General features: G+C 38.3%; 2 protein-coding genes across 3 annotated transcripts in view; both read left to right on the top strand.

Annotated features, from left to right (window-relative positions):
• Positions 1–4,300, top strand: part of LOC102493322 (kelch-like protein 8) — a 20,779-nt gene extending 16,479 nt beyond the window's left edge. Inside the window, exons 8-9 of one of the 2 annotated variants that reach the window (XM_006143267.3) lie at positions 3,596–3,797; positions 4,032–4,300. In XM_006143267.3, coding sequence (XP_006143329.1) covers positions 3,596–3,797; positions 4,032–4,155 — 326 coding nt within the window. In that variant the 3' untranslated portion in view covers positions 4,156–4,300. The remainder of the gene's footprint in view (positions 1–3,595; positions 3,798–4,031) is intronic. The other variant, XM_027769863.1, reaches the window with a different exon arrangement.
• A 3,569-nt stretch (positions 4,301–7,869) lies between these two features.
• Positions 7,870–9,038, top strand: LOC106734328 (kelch-like protein 8). The gene is made up of 2 exons (XM_014585818.2): positions 7,870–8,199; positions 8,434–9,038. The coding sequence occupies exons 1-2, from the start codon at positions 7,973–7,975 to the stop codon at positions 8,555–8,557; spliced, it is 351 nt and encodes a 116-aa protein (XP_014441304.1). The 5' UTR covers positions 7,870–7,972; the 3' UTR covers positions 8,558–9,038.
• The last annotated feature ends 1,740 nt before the right edge of the window (positions 9,039–10,778 follow it).

Consider the following 10,778-nt stretch of genomic DNA (forward strand, 5'->3'; position numbering starts at 1 on the left):
GTGATTTCTTGCCTTCTATCCCTCGGGAGAGTGCATGTGCCCTATAGTAAAAATCTCTCTAAAAGTAAAATAATACTAAATAAATAAATAAAATAAAATAAATAATTCTTTAAAAAAGTATGCCTGTGAATAATCTGGAGATCGTGTTGTACTGCAAAGGAGGTATTGAGATTTGGTGTTTCTGTCAGCCCCTGAGTGATAGCAGTATTGTTTTACCCCTGTTCAACACCTTCTCCATTGCAAGGCTTTGAATGTCTATGAACTGGGAATAATAATGGCTCTCTTTGACTATCCTCCTAAGAATTACTGATATGTTATGCATCTCAGACTGCGTTTGGCACTTTGTAGGTTCCTGATAAGTGAGTAGCTACATTGTGGTTAGTAATCCCCTCCTTTACAGAGGAGGAAATGGGTTCAGAGGGTTGTCACCAGCTTATATCACACTTACTTATGCATGCATATTGACATAAGTTGTTTGTATTACTTCAGCATAATTCATAGTTCTTGACAAGAGAATGAAATACTGTTAGCATTTAGATATCTCCAATTAGTAGAAGTAATGCTGAACCTTTTAGTGTTTGTGTGTATTAAAGAAGGAAGTAACACAATTTACCCGTAGCTGCTACCCAGTCATAACAGCTGTGAAAGGCCATCAGAGACTCAGAGATTGTAAATAACTTCCTCATAGTCACATTCCTAAACAGGTGGCAAAGCTGGTATTTGAACTTGGGTCTCTGTGAATCCAGAGGTCTTACAGTACACTGTTGCTCCCTCTCACAGCTCCGTGTTTACCATAAGCATACAGACTACATGTCAACAGTTGCTCTTAGTTAGAACATAGTAAAAATAGAATGACTTAGGTTGAACATTAAAAAAAGAAAGAAAGAAAAGAAAACCTTCTAGTCACTGCTATTTAAAACAGGTAGAACTGGGGCCAATAGGTGACATAATGATTAAAGCGCTGGACTCTCACATGACTGACTGCAGTTCAAGTCCCAGATCTGGTGGCTTGAAATTCACACTGGGCGTGTATACCTGTGTGCCCAAAATCCTGAAAGAATGGAGTAGAAGGAATTGCAGCATGGCCATCCTCCTTTGGGGTGATTTCTTGCTGTCTGTCTATCTCTCTGTCTCTCTGACAAGCACACATACCCTAATAGCAAAAATCTCTCTCTCAAAAAAAAAATAAATAAATAAATAAATAAAATAGAACTGATTTGAATAAGAAAACTGAAGATATGGGCATTTATAATAGCATGATTGCATTTTGTTTTTTCTGTTGTTGTTATTATTTGAATCTATGCATTATTTAGGGAAATGATAGAGAACCAGAGAAAAAGAAAGCTATGGCTAATCTTACTATTGAGGCATCGGGAAAGTCATGATAGATTTATGCATTGGAAAAATATGTCATGGGGCCTGGCAGGTGGTGAGGTGGTTGAGGTGCTGGACTCCCACATGACTGATTACTATTCGAGTCCTGGACCTGGGAGCTTGCGTTCTCTCTCTCTCTATCTCTCGTCAAATTAAACAAAAAATAATAAACAAAATAAGTAAATAATTTTTTTTAAAAAAAGAGAAGTACAGGACCAGCAGATGGCATAATTGTTACATTGCTGGACTCTCATATGGTCGACCACAGTTCAAGTCCAGGACCCAGTAGCTTAAACTCATACCAGGCGCGTATGTGTGCGTGCCCAAGATCCTGAGAGGAGAATGGAGGAAAAGAGGTGTCATATGGTGACACATGGTGATGACACTACCATATACATTTGTCACAATTTATAAAATTATACATGTAAAATTGGTGAATTTTATTTTAGTTGATTTAGCTAAATTGAACCATTGAGAGTTGACTTTTTTTTAAACAAACTTTGTTTTTAAAGAGACTGATTATGGGAACAGCAGATGGCATAATGGCTATGTCGCTGGACTCCCATGTAGACAACCACAGTTGAAGTTCCAGATCCGGTGGCTTAAACTCACTCTGGGCACATGTGTGTATGTGCCCACGATTCTGAGAGGAGAATGGAGGAGAAGGGATTGTGGCGTGGCCATCCCCCCTGGGGGCGTGATTTCTCACTTTCTGTCTCTCTGTCTCTCTCCGTCTGTCTGGTGAGCGCATGCGGCCTGTAGCAAAAAGCTTTCCAAAAAAAATAAATAAAGAGACTGATAATATCAATACTTTCTGTTCTCTGCGATGTAGGCTGAGTGAGTCACCAAAGAGAGCTATTATTCATTTAGACTTAGAAGGAGTCTAAAAAGAGACACATTTGTTTTCAAAGGAAAGAGCACTATTAAAATAACAGCCTCTTATGTTTAACTCTCGGGAATATAATAAGTACATTGTTAGAATGATCTATAGAAAGGACTGTCATCATCTAGCATATGTAGCAGGAAGTTGGAGTTTTAGCAAAAACTGGTAAAAATTCCATTTTAGTCTACCATCTCTGGCATTACGATGGCAATTATAGTGTTAAGGGAAACAACTGGAGAAATTTAACTTATATCTAGATGAGTCATATGACTTGGTGTGATTTATTCCATTCTTTTAAAAAATTCTTTAATTTTATTATAATTATTATTATTTTTAATTTGTTATAGGACACATGCTCTCACCAGGGAGAGGAGAGAAAGTGAGAAAGCAAGCTGCCAGGTCTGGGATTCGAACTGTGGTCGGCCATGTGAGAGTTGAGCATCTTAACCACTGCATCATCTGCTAGCCCCAGTTTATTCCCTTCTTAAGCTCTCTTGTGTTTTTGTTTTGTTTTGTTTTGTTTTTTGTAATTTTGCCATAGGGTGCATGTATGTTTACAAGAGGGGGAGGAGTAAGAAAGCACACCATGGGGGGGTTGGCCATGCCAAAATCCTTTCTCCATTTTCCCCTTGGGATCTTAGGGCACACACTCATATGTGTCCTGTGTGTTTTTCATGTAGCTGAGTCCGGGACTCCAACCGGGCAGTATGCCATGTAGGATTCAATAGCCTCCATCCCGTGCTGCTGCTGGGCCCAAGCTCTCCTACCACTCAGAAATACCATACACACACAGAAGGGATTTCGATACTGCCTGCTTGCCCGCAGAAGGCTAAGGACAAATTATATGAACATTTGTGTTTTTCTTTTTTCTTTCTTCCTAATCTGCTTAGATACAGGGACTCCAGCTTTTCTCATTTAAGATTTTTAATCCTAGTATTAAAGTAAAATACCCATAAATTATTTTAAGTTGAATTGTGGAAAATGGTGGTGGTGATTGATAGGTACTGGGATGCATTTTTTTCTCCATTTTCTCTAACCATTCTAAAATGCCTTATATTTAAAGAGTTATTTTATTTAACTTTGTTTATTTTAATTTGACCAGAGAGGGACACAGTGAATGAGCAAGCAAAAGAGAGAGAGGGGGAAAGTGAGAAAGCTAGCCGCCAGGTCTGGGACTCAAACTGTGGTCACCCATGTGGGAATCCAGCACCCTTAGCCACCACACCACCTGCTGCCCCCCTAAAATGCTTTTAAAAGGTTGGGTTATAGAAGCTATTGAACTAAGATTTAGGCGTTAATTTCTATGAAATATAATGCCTTCTGAAAATATTTCTGTAGGTGGTTTTGATGATAATTCTCCTCTGAGTTCAGTTGAGCGTTACGATCCTCGAAGCAACAAGTGGGATTATGTGGCTGCACTTACCACTCCCAGGGGTGGAGTGGGGATCGCGACCGTGATGGGCAAAATCTTCGCAGTCGGTGGTCATAACGGCAATGCATACCTAAATACAGTAGAAGCATTTGATCCAGTGCTGAACAGGTAATTTCTATGTTTTCTCCATGCTTTAATGGGATCTGCCAATACCCCTGAGTGTTAAAATACTGCTAGTTGTAGTTGTTAACACAAAAGTGTGGGATATCTTATCTACCTCTAAAAGGTTACTTTCTTTTAAAGCCATTTCCAGTGGATTGATAGGAAGTTTTTGTCTATCTCGTTGGTCTTCTGGGCAAAAGAAATCCTGCTTTGTTTCATAATAACACTCTATCTTTTCAGATGGGAGCTTGTTGGATCTGTATCTCACTGCCGAGCCGGAGCAGGTGTAGCTGTGTGTGCCTGTTTAACTAGCCAGATTCGAGATGTAGGTCATGGATCCAATAATGTGGTTGACTGTATGTGATTCGAACTCCAGCCACCAGCAATTTAGTCACATCTGATAAGCAAGCAAGACAACCAAGACTTTGATAGGATCACCTTTGAAAAGTTGTGACTACAACTCAAGTTTATTTAAATGTTAACTGTTAAATTGTAACTAAATATGACTTTCTAGAATGAGTGATTTCTTGCCTTCTATCCCTCGGGAGAGTGCATGTGCCCTATAGTAAAAATCTCTCTAAAAGTAAAATAATACTAAATAAATAAATAAAATAAAATAAATAATTCTTTAAAAAAGTATGCCTGTGAATAATCTGGAGATCGTGTTGTACTGCAAAGGAGGTATTGAGATTTGGTGTTTCTGTCAGCCCCTGAGTGATAGCAGTATTGTTTTACCCCTGTTCAACACCTTCTCCATTGCAAGGCTTTGAATGTCTATGAACTGGGAATAATAATGGCTCTCTTTGACTATCCTCCTAAGAATTACTGATATGTTATGCATCTCAGACTGCGTTTGGCACTTTGTAGGTTCCTGATAAGTGAGTAGCTACATTGTGGTTAGTAATCCCCTCCTTTACAGAGGAGGAAATGGGTTCAGAGGGTTGTCACCAGCTTATATCACACTTACTTATGCATGCATATTGACATAAGTTGTTTGTATTACTTCAGCATAATTCATAGTTCTTGACAAGAGAATGAAATACTGTTAGCATTTAGATATCTCCAATTAGTAGAAGTAATGCTGAACCTTTTAGTGTTTGTGTGTATTAAAGAAGGAAGTAACACAATTTACCCGTAGCTGCTACCCAGTCATAACAGCTGTGAAAGGCCATCAGAGACTCAGAGATTGTAAATAACTTCCTCATAGTCACATTCCTAAACAGGTGGCAAAGCTGGTATTTGAACTTGGGTCTCTGTGAATCCAGAGGTCTTACAGTACACTGTTGCTCCCTCTCACAGCTCCGTGTTTACCATAAGCATACAGACTACATGTCAACAGTTGCTCTTAGTTAGAACATAGTAAAAATAGAATGACTTAGGTTGAACATTAAAAAAAGAAAGAAAGAAAAGAAAACCTTCTAGTCACTGCTATTTAAAACAGGTAGAACTGGGGCCAATAGGTGACATAATGATTAAAGCGCTGGACTCTCACATGACTGACTGCAGTTCAAGTCCCAGATCTGGTGGCTTGAAATTCACACTGGGCGTGTATACCTGTGTGCCCAAAATCCTGAAAGAATGGAGTAGAAGGAATTGCAGCATGGCCATCCTCCTTTGGGGTGATTTCTTGCTGTCTGTCTATCTCTCTGTCTCTCTGACAAGCACACATACCCTAATAGCAAAAATCTCTCTCTCAAAAAAAAAATAAATAAATAAGTAAATAAAATAGAACTGATTTGAATAAGAAAACTGAAGATATGGGCATTTATAATAGCATGATTGCATTTTGTTTTTTCTGTTGTTGTTATTATTTGAATCTATGCATTATTTAGGGAAATGATAGAGAACCAGAGAAAAAGAAAGCTATGGCTAATCTTACTATTGAGGCATCGGGAAAGTCATGATAGATTTATGCATTGGAAAAATATGTCATGGGGCCTGGCAGGTGGTGAGGTGGTTGAGGTGCTGGACTCCCACATGACTGATTACTATTCGAGTCCTGGACCTGGGAGCTTGCGTTCTCTCTCTCTCTATCTCTCGTCAAATTAAACAAAAAATAATAAACAAAATAAGTAAATAATTTTTTTTAAAAAAAGAGAAGTACAGGACCAGCAGATGGCATAATTGTTACATTGCTGGACTCTCATATGGTCGACCACAGTTCAAGTCCAGGACCCAGTAGCTTAAACTCATACCAGGCGCGTATGTGTGCGTGCCCAAGATCCTGAGAGGAGAATGGAGGAAAAGAGGTGTCATATGGTGACACATGGTGATGACACTACCATATACATTTGTCACAATTTATAAAATTATACATGTAAAATTGGTGAATTTTATTTTAGTTGATTTAGCTAAATTGAACCATTGAGAGTTGACTTTTTTTTAAACAAACTTTGTTTTTAAAGAGACTGATTATGGGAACAGCAGATGGCATAATGGCTATGTCGCTGGACTCCCATGTAGACAACCACAGTTGAAGTTCCAGATCCGGTGGCTTAAACTCACTCTGGGCACATGTGTGTATGTGCCCACGATTCTGAGAGGAGAATGGAGGAGAAGGGATTGTGGCGTGGCCATCTCCCCTGGGGGCGTGATTTCTCACTTTCTGTCTCTCTGTCTCTCTCCGTCTGTCTGGTGAGCGCATGCGGCCTGTAGCAAAAAGCTTTCCAAAAAAAATAAATAAAGAGACTGATAATATCAATACTTTCTGTTCTCTGCGATGTAGGCTGAGTGAGTCACCAAAGAGAGCTATTATTCATTTAGACTTAGAAGGAGTCTAAAAAGAGACACATTTGTTTTCAAAGGAAAGAGCACTATTAAAATAACAGCCTCTTATGTTTAACTCTCGGGAATATAATAAGTACATTGTTAGAATGATCTATAGAAAGGACTGTCATCATCTAGCATATGTAGCAGGAAGTTGGAGTTTTAGCAAAAACTGGTAAAAATTCCATTTTAGTCTACCATCTCTGGCATTACGATGGCAATTATAGTGTTAAGGGAAACAACTGGAGAAATTTAACTTATATCTAGATGAGTCATATGACTTGGTGTGATTTATTCCATTCTTTTAAAAAATTCTTTAATTTTATTATAATTATTATTATTTTTAATTTGTTATAGGACACATGCTCTCACCAGGGAGAGGAGAGAAAGTGAGAAAGCAAGCTGCCAGGTCTGGGATTCGAACTGTGGTCGGCCATGTGAGAGTTGAGCATCTTAACCACTGCATCATCTGCTAGCCCCAGTTTATTCCCTTCTTAAGCTCTCTTGTGTTTTTGTTTTGTTTTGTTTTGTTTTTTGTAATTTTGCCATAGGGTGCATGTATGTTTACAGGAGGGGGAGGAGTAAGAAAGCACACCATGGGGGGGTTGGCCATGCCAAAATCCTTTCTCCATTTTCCCCTTGGGATCTTAGGGCACACACCCATATGTGTCCTGTGTGTTTTTCATGTAGCTGAGTCCGGGACTCCAACCGGGCAGTATGCCATGTAGGATTCAATAGCCTCCATCCCGTGCTGCTGCTGGGCCCAAGCTCTCCTACCACTCAGAAATACCATACACACACAGAAGGGATTTCGATACTGCCTGCTTGCCCGCAGAAGGCTAAGGACAAATTATATGAACATTTGTGTTTTTCTTTTTTCTTTCTTCCTAATCTGCTTAGATACAGGGACTCCAGCTTTTCTCATTTAAGATTTTTAATCCTAGTATTAAAGTAAAATACCAATAAATTATTTTAAGTTGAATTGTGGAAAATGGTGGTGGTGATTGATAGGTACTGGGATGCATTTTTTTCTCCATTTTCTCTAACCATTCTAAAATGCCTTATATTTAAAGAGTTATTTTATTTAACTTTGTTTATTTTAATTTGACCAGAGAGTTTTTTCTCCATTTTCTCTAACCATTCTAAAAATGCCTTATTTTTAAAGAGTTATTTTATTTAACTTTGTTTATTTTAATTTGACCAGAGAGGGACACAGTGAATGAGCAAGCAAAAGAGAGAGAGGGGGAAAGTGAGAAAGCTAGCCGCCAGGTCTGGGACTCAAACTGTGGTCACCCATGTGGGAATCCAGCACCCTTAGCCACCACACCACCTGCTGCCCCCCTAAAATGCTTTTAAAAGGTTGGGTTATAGAAGCTATTGAACTAAGATTTAGGCGTTAATTTCTATGAAATATAATGCCTTCTGAAAATATTTCTGTAGGTGGTTTTGATGATAATTCTCCTCTGAGTTCAGTTGAGCGTTACGATCCTCGAAGCAACAAGTGGGATTATGTGGCTGCACTTACCACTCCCAGGGGTGGAGTGGGGATCGCGACCGTGATGGGCAAAATCTTCGCAGTCGGTGGTCATAACGGCAATGCATACCTAAATACAGTAGAAGCATTTGATCCAGTGCTGAACAGGTAATTTCTATGTTTTCTCCATGCTTTAATGGGATCTGCCAATACCCCTGAGTGTTAAAATACTGCTAGTTGTAGTTGTTAACACAAAAGTGTGGGATATCTTATCTACCTCTAAAAGGTTACTTTCTTTTAAAGCCATTTCCAGTGGATTGATAGGAAGTTTTTGTCTATCTCGTTGGTCTTCTGGGCAAAAGAAATCCTGCTTTGTTTCATAATAACACTCTATCTTTTCAGATGGGAGCTTGTTGGATCTGTATCTCACTGCCGAGCCGGAGCAGGTGTAGCTGTGTGTGCCTGTTTAACTAGCCAGATTCGAGATGTAGGTCATGGATCCAATAATGTGGTTGACTGTATGTGATTCGAACTCCAGCCACCAGCAATTTAGTCACATCTGATAAGCAAGCAAGACAACCAAGACTTTGATAGGATCACCTTTGAAAAGTTGTGACTACAACTCAAGTTTATTTAAATGTTAACTGTTAAATTGTAACTAAATATGACTTTCTAGAATGATCACTGAAGAATTATTAATAATAAAGTTAAATTTGATATTTCCTGCTTCACAGATAATGGAGTAGGGAAGGAAGACAATCCAACTTGAAACTACACCTCCTCTGAAAAATGCCTAAAGTCATGTCAGACCATAGGGGAAAATCGTGAATTGTAGAAATCAAATGTAAAATAGAGTCATTTGTTAAGTTTTACTTTTTCTCTTGCCCAAATGTATTAACCTCAGGCAGTGAATTTTTCCTAGAGCAGAGATTAGAACCTGTTCACCAACATGCGGTTTTTTTTGACACATAAGAGTGCTTCTTTTGAATATTATTTCCACTTGGTGCTGATGAGCAGAGATTAGAACCTGTTCACCAACATGCGGTTTTTTTTGACACATAAGAGTGCTTCTTTTGAATATTATTTCCACTTGGTGCTGATGAATTTATGCCTTGCTTTTTTTTTAGGTGTTGATTTTTAAATTTCTTGGACATTTACAGAAAGAAAAAAATATTTCATCTGAGTGCTACTTGATTGCATTTTCAGAAGTTTCTAGGAGTGCTATAAGAAGCCCTTAGTTTCTGTTTCAATTGCTAGGACACCAAAAGTGCAAATTTCATCTTAATAAGTCTCTATTTTTATTTTTCCCTCTCGTGAAAGTAGGATTTGTTTCATAGTAAGCAAAAAGTGATCCAAGAGAAATACTGGGGAAGACTGTAGATCTGATGCTATTCTAGTGCTCAACTGAGAGGCCGTGAGAAGTAGTGGCGTAGATTTCATGGCTTCTCCTGATGAGAGGTTAGTTCTAAAGACGTCTTCAACTCTCTTCTTGATTTATTCGTATGATTTTGAATCCAGGAATTATCTTTATGTTTTGCTATTGGCCATCATCCTGGTTTTTCTGACTGTACAAAATCTGGATTTATTTATTATCAGAAAATGAATGCTTTTTTACAGAAACCCTTGATAGACTATAGTTTATTGATTAGTTTAAATTCATCATTAACCAATAAAACATTTGGTAAAAACAGAAATACAGAAACTACTCTTTTTCTCATTATATGTAATCTTTTCCTGGGTATTTATTGAACTTTAATTGAAAATGTTTCTACATATGAATTTGAAGCTGGGTATTGATTCACCTACTAAGATAACAGCTCTTTATGATTTTAACCAGCATTATAAAATGGCCAATTCATTATATGTATATATTTTTATAAATATTTATTAAGAACATTAAAATATCTGATTTTTATATTTATAGTGCAGTTTGGCCCCTCTCTTCCAGACCTTCCTAAATTTTTCTTTAATTATGCCTTAGAATTTATCATAGTTCATTGCTGGTCAGTCAGTTCACAAAGAAGCTGGGCAGTGCAAAACACCCTCCATCCAGCCAGCCTTGAAGCTTGTTGACTGAAAGCTTGCCTGGCCCTCGCTAACTGGGATCCTGGACTTGTCAATACAGTTGGCCAGGAAGCAACATTACGAAAGCCAAATAACTACTGGGTATTAAACAAAAAAGAATTAAAAGGGCTTTGGCTGGCAGATAAAAGTCTTTTCTGAAGCAGATGTAAAAGTTTCCAAATTCTGTTAGTTTTCTTTTACTGTCAGCTTGTGGGCAAGTTCATAAGTCATTGCTGGATCTGAGCCAGTGTTCTCTTTATAACTCTCCCCATATTTCAGTCAATCCCCAAAGGACTTTACTGCAAGCCCTTACCAGACTGGCTATAACTAGCTGGATGTGGTAAGTCTGAAAGCCTGACTTAACTTCCATTTCTTTTATCTAATAGAGTTCTTGTTTTTTAATGCTTGTTTAGTATGTGTCTGATATTTATTTTTGGCACAGGGATATTATTATTTCCTAAGATTATTTAAGTTTTTTTTTCCTTCTTTAGTTTATTTTCGCCTTTGTGCTTTGTATAGAGATGGGGGGGCAGGACGTAAGGGTATTACATTTCCATTTCTGGTTTTTTACTGTGGCTGTTTAATTGCCTAACATACCAAGTTAGTACCCTGGCCACTCATAAAACATCACATACACTCAGGTGCCACGTCTCGGTGTTTCAGTCAGTGACGAGCTGCACACC

Source organism: Tupaia chinensis, unplaced genomic scaffold (genome assembly GCF_000334495.1).
Source record: "Tupaia chinensis unplaced genomic scaffold, TupChi_1.0 Scaffold000094_1, whole genome shotgun sequence".
Taxonomy (NCBI): Eukaryota; Metazoa; Chordata; class Mammalia; order Scandentia; family Tupaiidae; genus Tupaia; species Tupaia belangeri.